Source organism: Momordica charantia, assembly GCF_013281855.1.
Source record: "Momordica charantia cultivar OHB3-1 chromosome 8 unlocalized genomic scaffold, Mcharantia_2.0 BLBB01000008.1, whole genome shotgun sequence".
NCBI lineage: Eukaryota > Viridiplantae > Streptophyta > Magnoliopsida > Cucurbitales > Cucurbitaceae > Momordica > Momordica charantia.
In genome coordinates this window covers 10,293,777-10,307,419 of record NW_028275166.1, presented here as the reverse complement: position 1 = coordinate 10,307,419, position 13,643 = coordinate 10,293,777, and the positions used below count along the sequence as shown (strand labels likewise).

Below are 13,643 nucleotides of genomic sequence, written 5' to 3'. Positions count from 1 at the left end.
CAAATCCCAAGAGGCCATGTAGACCATGGGCCCGACCCGATTACAAGCGAGGACGAGAGATAAAGTCCCGCATAGTCGACCTTTGGGCATAAGAAGCCTAGCAAAGGATCCCAGACCGAACATCGATTGGCAGCGAATAAATGATTGATAACACTTTGGCCAATGGTACGGTCCCGGGGATTATTATAAATTTTTAAGATTTTTATTTATTTTATTTTATTTTTTACTCATTTAACTTCATCACCCAACTTTTCCTAATAAATAGGAGAGTTCCTACAGTAATTTCCAACAGAGTTTCCCACAATTATGTAGTTTTCCATTAAATCAAAGTGTTTTGTTTTTAAGTTTTATGATTTTGAACATGCAAGCAATCGAAAATGCGTAAGAAAACTTAGCTGATACACAATGTCTCCTGAGGATTGTATACTAATATTAGTTCAGTTACTTGAGTTACTATATTTAGTTGTACAGACTTTTCCATTCCACAAGGTACACTAACTTCTAGCACACAATTCTCCTGCTTTCCTACCTGCTTTACTTTGATCCAAGTACTAACTTAGACATCGGAGGGTTTTACGGCAACACCACACTAGTGTTTAAGTATGGTTAATTGCAGGTAACCCCATAGTGAGAGATCCCGAGTCACCCGGTATCTTGCCTACTCAACTCAACCAAATTTCAGCATAACAAAAGCAAATACATCTCCATAGAACTTTTGTTCTAAATGACAAAAGACAACTTTTTGAGCTCCAACTCTAGATTACTTGTAAGTTGTAATACACTTGAAATCACTATTCATAAATTCATAGTTTTCTAAAGAACAACTTTAGTTCTTAAATGACGACTACATCCAGACTTTATTCTAATTTAGATGACTTGTTACAAATGAAGTTATCATAATCACACACTTGAAATCGCTATTCATAAATTTGTGGTTTTCAAGAGAACAATTTTATCTGTTCTTAAATCATGCCCGAGTCCCTACTTTGTTATTATTAAATGACTTGTAAAGATTAAATTTATTATACACTTGAAATCACTAATAGTTTAAACAACGATCACGATTGTTTTGAATGAACCAAGAATAGATAACATACTGTATTCATAGTATTAACTGAAAACAACAGTCATGTTTGATCAATTGAATCAAGAATCCTCCAGCACACTTACCGCGACTTTATTGGTCGGTTGAAGGAATCAAGAGCCTCCCGCCACGACATTATACACGAAAACAGTTACAGTTGGTTGGTTTGAACCAGGAATCCCCTGTTCCCCTGCAGAACCAGAAACAACAGATTCAATAACTTAAGATAAGAACTTGCTTCCTACATTGCAACCAAAAACAGAATCTAGGGCAGTATGTTCTGCAACCAATACAGCAGCTGAATCAATCATTATGGGTTAAATTACTAGTTTAGTCCTCACCGTTTCATATCTAATAGGTCTTAAACTTTGAACTCTGTAATGCACTTTCAATTTTGTGTTGAATAGATGTTTGATTTATTCGACATTTTTTCTAAAACTCTTGGGCACAAAATTGAAAGTTAAAAAATCTGTTAGACACATTTTAGAGCACAAAATCTTATTAGACACAATCCTCAAATTCATGTTCTAAACTTACAGACAAAGCAAAATGTTAAAGAAATATCATTTAACTTATGGATGTTGTTCTCACCTGAAGCTGTCTAACAAGAACTACATATATGAACGCATCCGCGGCCTCACTAGAGACTGTGCTCCATCAACAAATATGGTTGTTCCAGTCATGTAGCGTGACCCGTCGCTGATGAGATAGATGACGGTTGAAGCTAAATCGTTCTTAGCGTCAAGCCATCTTTCCAGTGGTGCTGCATCCTTGACCAGCCTCTTCGCTCGCTCCTTCCCGACTGATATGGGGTATCCATCTTCAAGGTGCAATCCACGGGCAATCGCGTTGACCCTGATGTTATACTTTCCAACGTCCATAGCTGCAGCCTAGAACACAATCCACTATATGTGTTATAACAGGGAATTTTATTGAGAGATCATGCTATGAAGTTCACCAAACAAAGATCAGATATTTTTTTTCATTAGCATTTTATAAATATTTCTAAAACTTGGGGGAATCGTACAATTTCGAAGGTCTTAGGAAAAGAACTTAAAAATGCAAAGCTGAAAGTTGCCAAAGATTGCAACTTCATCCGTGGTTTCATGCTTCTGCACTCAAACTAATTTAGAAAAGCAGGTTGGTCAAGTTTGTTTCAGACATGATTTCAAATTGCAACATTGCACTATATCGATACAATTGTTCAAGATCTTTTGTTATAATTCTCTAAAGATCAGTTTTGATTTCATTTTAGTCCCTGTACTTTCAAAACATTCATTTTTATGTACCGTTAAAAAGTTACTATTTTGGTCACTTTTTGCAAAATTTTAACACAAATTCCATACACGGCAAAAATCCTTTAATGTCAAATTATGGCTACATCTCAAAAAATATATTGAGTATAGTATTGAAATTGTGATCGAAAAAAATAGACAAAAAATAAAATGAAGAGACCAAAACGATCATTTTTTAAAATTACAGTGACCAAATTGATCGTTTCAAGAGTATATGGACTAAAATTAAGGTTTTAAATGTCGATGTCGATGGAAATGTCAAGGTCTCAATTTCATGGAAATATCGATGTCGATGGATATTTTTGTAAAAGTTAGAAATATTAAAAAATCGTAAAAAATATTTAAATTAACAAATAAACATTTTTCATTGCTAAATTAGTTAAAAATAATTAATATTAATATATTAGTGACATTTTGTTGATATTTTTCACATTTTGTCGATTTTCTTATACTATGATGGAAATGTCTATTCACCCTTCATGTCGATGTCGAACCCATGGAAACATGGATGTATCGATGGACATGTCGACGTGTCGACGGATATTTAGAACTATGACTAAAATAGACAAAAGTTGAAAGTATAGGGACCAAAATGGGCATTTTGAAAGTATAGGGAACAAAATGAACAAAAACTGGGCAAATTTAATCATTTATAATTATAAGATAGCTTTGATATCATTTTAAACATGTTAAATCACCCATCAACCTAAAAGCTTAAGCTAATGGGTTCGGATAAATTTAATCATTTATAGGATATCTAACCTATAGGGACTAAGGAGGCGTTTGTTTTTCGAAAATGCAGATGCCCGACATCTTCAAATGCCTAGAATTTTAGATACCCAGAATTTTATATGTACGGCATCTTCAGATAGCCATGTTTGTTTGGTAGGAAAATTTATAAAGATGTCAGAAAATATTTAGATAACCCCGTTTGTTTGGGAAGATTTATTCGTAGAATGTTGTAAATTTATGTAATGTTCGAAAAATGTCCTTACTAATATATTCATGTAATTTATATATTAATTTAATATAATAAATTTGTTTTAATTAATTTAGTATTTTGTTTTTTTATATTAATTCCGTATATATTAATTTTTTATGTTAACTATGTAAAATTCATATTAATATAAGACTTTTAAAAAAAATTTATTAATACTAAATATAAATTTCATTTTAACTTTAATATTTTTAAATATTAAAAAGACAGTTATATAATTAATGTTACATGACATGAAATTTATTATTATTATTTTTTTTTGACAAAAACGTGAAATTTATTTATCATATTATCAAATTATATTTTGTTTAAGAAGAAAAATATCAAATATACGTTGGTGGTTACAAAAACGTTGCTTTAAAATTATATATTTAAGATAATAAATGTTATTAATAATAATTCCTTTCAAATACTAAAAATAAATCGAGATATTATATAATTTAATTTCAGTTTATTTTATATGTAAATGCAATATATAAATATATTTAATTGCATAGAGTTGTTTATTAGTCAACGAGTACATTAACCTATTTAAATTATAAAATTAAAAATAAAGATATAGAAAATTGATGAAAGAAAATATATGAAAAACGAACCAAGGTGAAAAATGTAAAAAGGAGATACCATCAACATGGGAATCTCGTAAACCCATGTTTCGAAAGGGCGTCCAAATTGACTCAAATGCCTTGTATGAGCTTCCTAGGATACCCGAGCATGAGATACCCGAGTATTTTACACTACCGCAAAACAAACATGGGGATCCAAATGCCCGTCTCACGAGAATCTTGGATTCCCACCAAACAAAAGGCTCCTAAAATAGTATTTTAACCTAAAAAAAATCATTTGAACTGCTAGACTTGGCTACATAAATCTTTCTGCTATGATTTATACACCACAACAGTACATCACCTTCGTTCTGAAATCAAGGAGTTCTTTAGTTCGAAAGATTGTCAAAAGTTTCTAAGATGATGCCACACAATTTGCGGGCAAATTTTTGGCTTATCTATCGTGCAGAGATTGAGCATCTGTTTCTTTCACCATTATGTGACTTATTTGGTTGAAAAGGAAGGAATATGAGAACATTTATAGGAATAGATAGTTTACAGGAAGATGTTTGAATTTTGGTGCATTTTAAATCTTCTCTTTGTACTCTTAATTCAAATCTATCTTGTAATTTGTTTTTTCTAATCTCAATATTTGTAATGTCCAAGCCAACTTGCACGCACCTTCAATTTGTAATGTCCAATCCAACTTGCACGCACCTTCAATTAGTCTCACAGGACAATTGTTTTACCTACAATATTTAGTTGCGAAAAGAACTCGCAGAAGGTCACAAAACCTCACAACTTCAAGTTACATAAAGGAGTGCATTGAGGTGCCAACTACGGGAAGATGAAACTTGAGCTTCAGATAGCTCTTTCAAACAAATAATAATGCAGAAATACACTCAGGCAAAAGATACTTAGAAGCAAAAAGCAATATAGCTGTAATGGAAATAAAAATAAGAAGAATCACTGGTGAAGAACTTACCCGAGCTAACTGCTGTATTCCTGCAGAGCATGACGCGAAGGCAGCTGCTCCAGGATACAGCCCCCTTTCTGCACCATTTATGGAGGACAAAAAAATTACCGAGCCTCCCGATTTCTGGTCCCGCATTCTTCGACAAACGGCCTTCATCAGAAACCATGAAGCCATGAAATTTATCTTAACAATCTTTTTGAATTCATCTTCAGATAGCTGTAGAGGATCTTGTATGGAACCTGCTTCAAAAATGCAGTGCACTTTAACACAATTTACAGTAGAATAAGTTTCAGAGAAGTTATACATCCCAACTCTCAACCAACCGGTGCCAGAGCCAAGTATATATATCATATCTTGGAGAAAATACAAATACAGACTAAACATCAATAAGGAAACAGCTGCACACACCATTAAATCTAACTAGGGAACTGATTTTCCTTCTATTCTGGCCAAGTTCTTTAGGAAGCATTGGCTCGACTGGCTTGACAGAGTGAAATCTATACTAGAGGACGGTAAACTTATCTATAGAATCCATCGTTTTTTATGTAGTTTCATGTAGTTTCATGTTTCAAGAGACATCACCTCAACATGGGGTAGAAGTTTAAGAAAGACAAAGGGACAATCATTCTATGATTCTTTCATTGGATCAAGGGAGGGGCCTGAATAAATCTTGGCTTAAGAATGACGAATTTTTTGATCTTATACTTTTTAGATTCACCAGTTACTTTCAGTCCTGTCCTGCCCTTTTCATGATTAAGCAAGATCAACATCAAATAAATGGACTTCTTCTATTGGTAATTTGCAGACCACTTTTTCCAAGCATTCTATGACACTAAAGAATATAAAATCAGCATGCCAGTAGAAAAATGGAACAAATCCTATATAGATTAAAAGAAATATAATTAAGACTTAAGAGAACAACTCCTTTTTGGACTGTCATATTCAGATTCTTTTCCTTATTCCTTTTTAAAATACATTTTTTCTTAAAACACTCATGTGGTTGGTTACATTGTCTTAATAGTGCTTTTAATCACAAATTCGTTTGGTTTTACTATCTCCAAAAGTAACTCTACTAATCACAAACTTGTGTATTTTTTTTCTCACTACATATTTTAAAATGATTCTTAGTCAATCACTTGTTTGAGAATCAACTCTCAAGTGTTTCTTATGAAAATGTTTTTAAATCGATCTGATTTTCTTAAAAGCCCTTTTTTTATTTGTTCCAAACACTATAGATTTGAAAGGGGGGAAAAGAAAAAAACTTATAGTTGTCCAAATCAGATCAGAAACTACGAGAAGAGAATTCAAACAAGCTATGAAAAGCAAATATGAGTGAAAGAGTTAGAGAAAAGCTGTACCTTCATAAGAATAAGCATTAACAAAAGCATCCAAAGCTCCCAAAATACTACATGCCCTGTTCACAGCCTCATCAAAAGCTGCCTCTCTCTCTTCTTCCATGTCCAACCCAACCACGTCAATTGGCAGGACACCCTTTAAGGATTCCACAATCACTTTGCTCGTACTTTGAAGAAGACTCTCATTTCCAATCAAAACGAGTCTATAAACATAGCCAAGAACAAGATGGTACACAAGGTTAACAACTGATAAAAACAAAAGCAGCACATTAATGAAAAGTTTCGTTGATGCCCCTTTTCCCTCAGTTTTCTCAGCAAGCAAACAAGTAAACCCAGGAATTTCAAAGTTAGATGCTGAACCTGCAACCCCGTTTGGCAAGGTTAATGGCAAGGCTCTTGGAAATCTCGTCCCCATTGGAAGAAAGCAACACGTTCTTGGTCGCTCTCTCCATCTGTGGAAGCAAATGGATCCTCAATTCGTGGGCAAAGAGGGAGAAAGTGGTGTAAGAAGATAAAGAAAATGGAGAAGAAAAGTTAGAGAAATGGAACGGAATTCAAGCGGAAGGTCCTGTAGATTTCTGCAGAAAATTCACTTCAATTATTCATATGAGTCAACAGTTGACGGGTACCAAATGAACTGCATCCGGGTCGCCAAATAACCCGTTAATCCAGCAGAAAGAAGAGAAGAGGACCAGAAATAATGGAAGAAATTGAAGAATCTGGAGAGACCCAGGTCCAAAAACAGGGACTTGATGTGTAAGTGAAAGTTGAGTCAACAAATGGGAATTGGTACCGCGATTTCTAATTTTTTCAATTTAAATTAATATTTATTATAGAAACTTATATTATATTTTATTAATATTTGTTATTTTCTAAATTGTAAAGGTTTTTTATTCCTAAATTATTTGGATCTATTTCCATGAATAATCATTCTTCCCATTTTGCCATCACAAATAAAAAATCAATAGTCTCAAAATCTATGTCTTTTCATTTTTAAATTTATTGGGAGCTCAAACTCAATTTCGTTCCAAACAATACATCGTATTTCTATTACTTCCACGTTCAAATATCAAAAATTCATCGCAAGATAGTGACATATTTGATCAATTTAATTTAAAATTATTAAAGACAGTCGTAAAAAGTTCTAATTATAAAATTGTTAACGAATTATTTGGTAATAATTAAATATGCTAGACCAAATTAGAAGTACACCTAACAAAAATACTTTTTAAAACTTTTTTTCAGTTCAATTTTTAAACTTTTTTTTGTAAGATGGATAAAAATGGAAATTAAGTGTGGTGGGAGTTTGAGTTTGAAAGTTGTTTTAAATAATTATTTTTTGTATTTAGGACAACATATTTGGTCAAGTGTTTTTTCTTTTGTTTTTTTGTGCTGTCTTGGCCGATAATTGAATTATCGCCAAAATTAGTTGAAAAATAATTATCTGTTCTAACTAAATAATTCTGAATCAAGTTTTTCAAAAAGAAAAAAGAAACATAACTATAAATTGCTATACTATAATAAACAATATTAAATTACAAATAAGTGGTAAACTTTTAGAATGATGTCTATTTTAGTCTGTTATTTTTAACTTTTAAGAATTTTAACTACTGTTTTTTAATTTTCAATCATGTGTATGATATAGTTAATCAGGTAAGTTGACGTTTATTTGACATGTTGATGTATTTATTTGGAATTACGTGTAATAACGATAATGGAAGTGTGCGGGATTCGGGCTCATTTTGATAGTGTTTGTACAAATGGAAGCGTGTGGGATTTGGACTCATTCTCATGGTGTTTGTACAAATTGAAAATCTAGTTCTCTAAACTCTAAACTTGCCTATTAACCGTCTACACGAAATTGATCCATAGAACGTTTTACTTACTATACTACATCTCACCGTATTACCAATTACGCACCATCTTTTGAAAATTAAAATTATAGTTTTTAGGTCAATGATTTGTGTTAATATGGTAGTATAAAATACAATTTTCACAAGTTTGGTATTCTCAAATGATTTACAAAATTTGTAGCTTAGAGGTAAGTAAATTAACTCCTAACAAAGAAAAAATTATCTCCCGTTTGTTAGGCAAAAGTGAATCGGTGGGGATGGAGTGGCCAGTGACTTGATCTCCTTCTCTCATTCTCCTCTGTGTGAAGAGTGTGTGTGTTCTCTTAGTTCTCCAACTGAGTTTTTCATAGGTCATTCATCTTTGTTTTGTTTCGATTCTTCCATGGTTTTTTTTCAAAAGATAAGTTGTATGGATCGAGATATCATGAGGATCTCTCTTGCTGTTTTGGAGGAGATTTTCAGGGAGGATCCTTCTTCCATGGTTTGCAGGGAGGCGGGTGGTGGCTAAGTTTCAGGGATCTCCCCATCAGATGTTAATAGTGGTGTTGTGGCTAATAAAATCAAAAGAAACAATGTTATATATGATTAGTGGCTTTGTTATCAGGATGCTTTCAATAGTTTTTAGGCATCGAACTGGAGAGGGCACTCGTTTGCGATATTTTGGGATGACTATTCATCTTCATTGAATCCTGGTTCAGAAGACTTCCATGGTCCAAAGGCAATGATGACAGAGCAAAAGGTGGGCAACAACAGAGGTGCGGCAGAGATTAGCTCGAACACAATTTTGGTATATGGGAATGCTATCAGTCTTAATTGTATTGAGATTCGTAGCGTAATTAGGAAATTTGTCTAATGTAGCTTTTATGTCTTTTCCTTCATTACTTGTCATGGAGAATAAAACAACTATAGAGGAAATTATTTCCTTTCAAATCTTGGATAGTGGTGCCATAAACGATAAGATTTCTCATTAGTTAAGGAGTCTCATCTAATAGTATTAAATGGGGTTAATGATGTTATGACTTTGTTGAAAGAGATGTTTCGTTGGTTGAAATTTGTTCCCAAGGAAATTGGGATATATGACCCTCTCATAAATCATTTCGGATTAGTAACCCCTTTTTGAAAAAATCTTTAAGTGTGACCCCTCCATTCTAATTTGTGACCCTTTTCCATTTTTTATCTTTGTAAAATTACCAAAATATCATGTGTTTTTTTGAGTAAAATTATCCAACAATCTCTCACCGACCTTTCAATTTCTTTTTAATTTGAATTTAATATGGAAAAAAATCAACATTTTAATTAAGGAATCAATAAAGAACAACAACCGAATTCACAAAAAATCCTACAATAAGTAAACAGTAAACCACATAAATCCTCCAATAACTAAATTCGGGTGAAAAATGATTTTCATGATCCAAGAATAAATGCATAAGATTTGTCCGGATTTAATTAAAAAAAAAGTAAAAATTTTCATAAATTTCGGGCTAATATTGCATTAAATGGTCAAAGATTTAATTTACGGCAAAATGGGAGAGAAGGCAAAAAAAAAAAAAAAACTGGAATGATGTGGATCTCGATCCGGGATAGCACAAACCCGGACCGGGATAGAACAACCTCAGACTGGGTTAGCATAATCCCAGATCAGGCTTGTATGGATACTGACCTGGTCTGGGATTGTGCAATCCCGATCCAGGTTTATGCTATCTCGGATCGGGATCCACTCCCGTTTTTTTTTCTTCCTTCCCTTCGATTTTGACTTTCTTGAAAACGTTGTTTTTCCTAAACGATTTATAACATCGTTTTTTTTTAACTTAATTTTGATCCTCTTTTTAAATTAAATATGTTCAATCTTGGCCTAAATTTATGAAATTTTGACTTTTAAATTAAATTCGGATATATATGAAATCGTTTTTTTTTCAACTTAATTTTGATCCTCTTTTTAAATTAAATATGTGCAATCTTGGCCTAAATTTATGAAATTTTGACTTTCCTTCTAAATTAAATCCAGGTATTTATGAAATCGTTTTTTTCCTAATTACATAATTTAATTTTGATCCTCTTTTTAAATTAAATCTATGCAATTTTGGCGTAGATTCATCAAATTTTTACTTTCCTTTTTCACTTATTCAATTAACTAATTTCAATTTTTCACATTAATTTTTTAAAGTTAAAAAATTCGATTTTCACATTAAACTATTTTCCCATTTTTTGACTCATTCAATCCCAAAAAGTTGGGAGGGTTAAAATTTCAATGGGAGGGGTCATACATACGAGTTTTTGTAACTGAGGTTAAAAATCCTAGTTGAATTATTGGAAGGTCAAAAATTCTAATTTCTTCTATTCCTCATTATTTGAATAGGAAAGCTGTTTTATTGGCAAAGTGTATCATTTCTGATCGTTTATCTATCTTTGGACATAGTTATTTTCTTCCGTGGATTCTAATATGATACGTAATTATCACTATTCTTATATAACTCTCAGTTAGTTTATTTATTGAAATCTCGTTCACTTTTACCCAAGGAAAAAGTTATTCCTTCTTAATTACCCAAACTTAATCCATAACCACAATAAACAATGTTCCACATGTCTCATAATAATAGAGATTATTGAATCGATACGAAAAGAAAGGAGAACAGATAATAAATTACAAAATTGACTTTGGCAACCACATCTTGAAAAGGACTGTTTTAGCCAATGAGGTTATATTTGCGTCTAAATAAACAATTTCATAAAATATTGCATTCTTATTAAGTATTTATATGAAGTTTAACCTTTTTTTTAATTAAATATTCAAAATTTTTATGTTATATTCATTTTTAATATTTATTATACATTTAATAAGTCAAGAATAGGATTTTATTTATGTTTTAGAAAATAACTAAAAACAATAAATTTGATTTTGTTATTTCAAAATCTCTGCACAATTTTAGAAACGTTTCTTGAAAATGGGAAAGGAGAAATATGAACAATACCAAATATTATATTCCTAAAAAATTGAAAACAACACATAAGAATTTTACTAGACGAGTCTTAAATTCTATCTGGTAAATATAGGAAGTAATTGAAATGAACATTTAACTTCAAATATCATCGTTCCAAGTATGTATTCTTTAAATTTTAAATAATAAGTTATTTATGAGAATACCCTCAAAGAAATTATTAATAATAATAATAAAAAGTTAATCAATTGTTGAATCGAAAAAATGGAGTGCTACTATAAATATTAACTAAAAGCCAACTTGAGTTTAGTTCGTTAAGCCATCTATCTCTAATGAAATGTCGAAATTTTGTTAACATATTTCTTAAACTGATCAAAGATGGCCAAAGCGAGCCTAGCTAAACGATAATTGCATACATCTCTAATGAAGAGATCGTGAGTTTCATCCCACCCCACCCCACATGTTATATTAAACAAAAATATCAAAAGATGCACTTTTATTGAACTAGAAGAAATGCACCTATTAACTTTTTTTTTATGTCTATATAATCAATGTCAATTAATAAGTTGTGAAATTATTTATATGTATTTATTGAAACGGAAATTTTTTTTTTATATAATCAATGCCAATAAATAAGTTTGATTTTCTCTCTCGCCCCCAAGAAGTTATTTATTATAGTTTGACACAATTTAGATGTATTGAATAATTGGTGGGTAAATATTTAATTTCATCAAATTGAACCTAGATTTATTCGGGTTGGCGTCTCGAATCGGAAAGAAATGATTTCAAATTACAAGATTCTAAATTATAGAAATGATTTCGTATTCTTAATTGCTTTTGGAATTTAATAAATTTTGATGGATTTCAAATTAGTTAAAAATAAATTTTTTTATTTGGATGAGGGTAGGAAATGAAAATAAAATATTTATTTTAGTGTTACGCTCTTATAATTATAAAACAAAATCCTAACTACCTTCCTCTATATCAAAACCATACTCTCTTTCTATCTCGTTGCCTCCATTTTCTTTTTTCTATTCCTCCTCTTTCTTCACCTCCCTTTTATTTCTTCTGTTTATACCTTCTTCCCCATTTTATTTCCTCTCTTTTTATCCCACCTTCTTCTTCATTTCTCTTTCTATATTTTCTCTCTTCTTTTATACATCCTTCTCCATTTTCTTCTCTTTTTATCTCATCTCATCTTCATTTTCTTTCTCTCATTTTATCTCATCTCATTCCCCGCTCGTTTTAAAATTTATTTTGAAAAAGCTTAAAATCACTTTAAATTGATTTTTAAAGTATCAATCCTATCTATTTATTCCCAAATATATGTTTCATAATTCATTAAATGCAGATAAGAATACTTATTTATGATTATTTTTTATTTTTATATCTGTGAGTGTCCGAACTAGCTTACACACCTCGACTAATCTCACATATACTTGTTTTTTTAATTATTCTTTAAACGAAAACTTATCGCAAGATAAATATTGCAATACTTCAAGTTTAAGATAAATAATTGCAAATTTTATCTAAGTTTAAGATGTAATTTGATGAAATTGAAAGTGGTAAAAATTGATACATCTTGCGAAGTTCAAGTTAATAATTCAGTTTTGGAAAAAGTATACTTTTTGGTCCGAGTTTTTAGCTATAGGTTCATCTGGTAGTCCCTATGTTTCAAAATTGTGCATTTTTTCCTATAGGTTATCAAAAATAGGTTTAATGGTCCATCTACTAACATATTGTTATTAAAAAAAAAAAAGATTAACAAATTTGTTGAGTCTCTAATGAAAACATGTTAACATGAATGAAAATTATTTTTGGCGCATTGTGAGCATGATTCGATTCATATAGCTAAACAAAGTTGTTGAAATATGTTATTTTAGTGTATGTAGATTGATGAAGTTATTGGTCGGCCATTACTGCGATATGATTTCATATTGTGTTCATCAATATAAGGATGAACATCATGTTGTTAGACCCTATCATGACTATACTCAAAATAACAATCATAGTGTTCATATCATATCGTGATCCTGCTACCAAATGGTCGCATAATATGGTTGATGGAAGAACACCACAAATCTCAGTGTTTACTTAATGCGGCGAACTTGTAACTCGAATTTACCATATTAGCCCAATCATCTTTTCATTAGGGACCTAATAGATATGTGTTGGAATGTCAATTTAAACCTATTTTCAAAGACTAATGAACCAAAATAGCACTTTTCTCCTTAGTTTTTCTATGATGCATCTGCCTTGCCTGACAATTCACATTTAATAATTTCTTCTCACCCACTGCAGATTTAGCTTTGGTAAAAAAGAAACCATCGACCAAAAAGTTTTCACAAAGTAAACTAATAGTTATCCAAAAAGGAACAAAATTGAAGGAAAAGGAAGTCGTAAAAATAAAGTTTTTTCATTCAACTATAGGCAAATTACTATATGCGAAAACAAAGAAATGGACCTGTTTGATAGCGATTTCATTTTTTGTTTCTATTTCTATATGGGTTTGCTTTTTCAAAATTTAGGCCAAACTTTGAAAACCAAAAAGAGTAGTTTTTCAAAAACTTGTTTTTTCCTTTGAAATTTGGCTAAGAGTTTA

The 13,643-nt window shown here is 31.3% G+C and overlaps 1 protein-coding gene across 3 annotated transcripts; it reads right to left on the bottom strand.

The window, feature by feature from the left end:
* Positions 1-1,000: 1,000 nt before the first annotated feature.
* Positions 1,001-7,031, bottom strand: LOC111023414 (NAD(P)-binding Rossmann-fold superfamily protein). 3 transcript variants are annotated; one of them, XM_088128222.1, is made up of 6 exons: positions 6,882-7,031; positions 6,613-6,704; positions 6,256-6,455; positions 4,907-5,139; positions 1,676-1,974; positions 1,001-1,274 (listed from the first exon to the last, which is right to left on the bottom strand). In XM_088128222.1, the coding sequence occupies exons 2-5, from the start codon at positions 6,702-6,704 to the stop codon at positions 1,696-1,698; spliced, it is 804 nt and encodes a 267-aa protein (XP_087984348.1). In that variant the 5' UTR covers positions 6,882-7,031; the 3' UTR covers positions 1,001-1,274; positions 1,676-1,695. The 3 variants fall into 3 exon arrangements, with proteins under 3 accessions (XP_087984348.1, XP_087984347.1, XP_087984349.1); XM_088128221.1 differs by having other exon boundaries at positions 6,802-7,026; XM_088128223.1 differs by having other exon boundaries at positions 4,907-5,136; positions 6,613-7,022.
* Between the last annotated feature and the right edge of the window lie 6,612 nt (positions 7,032-13,643).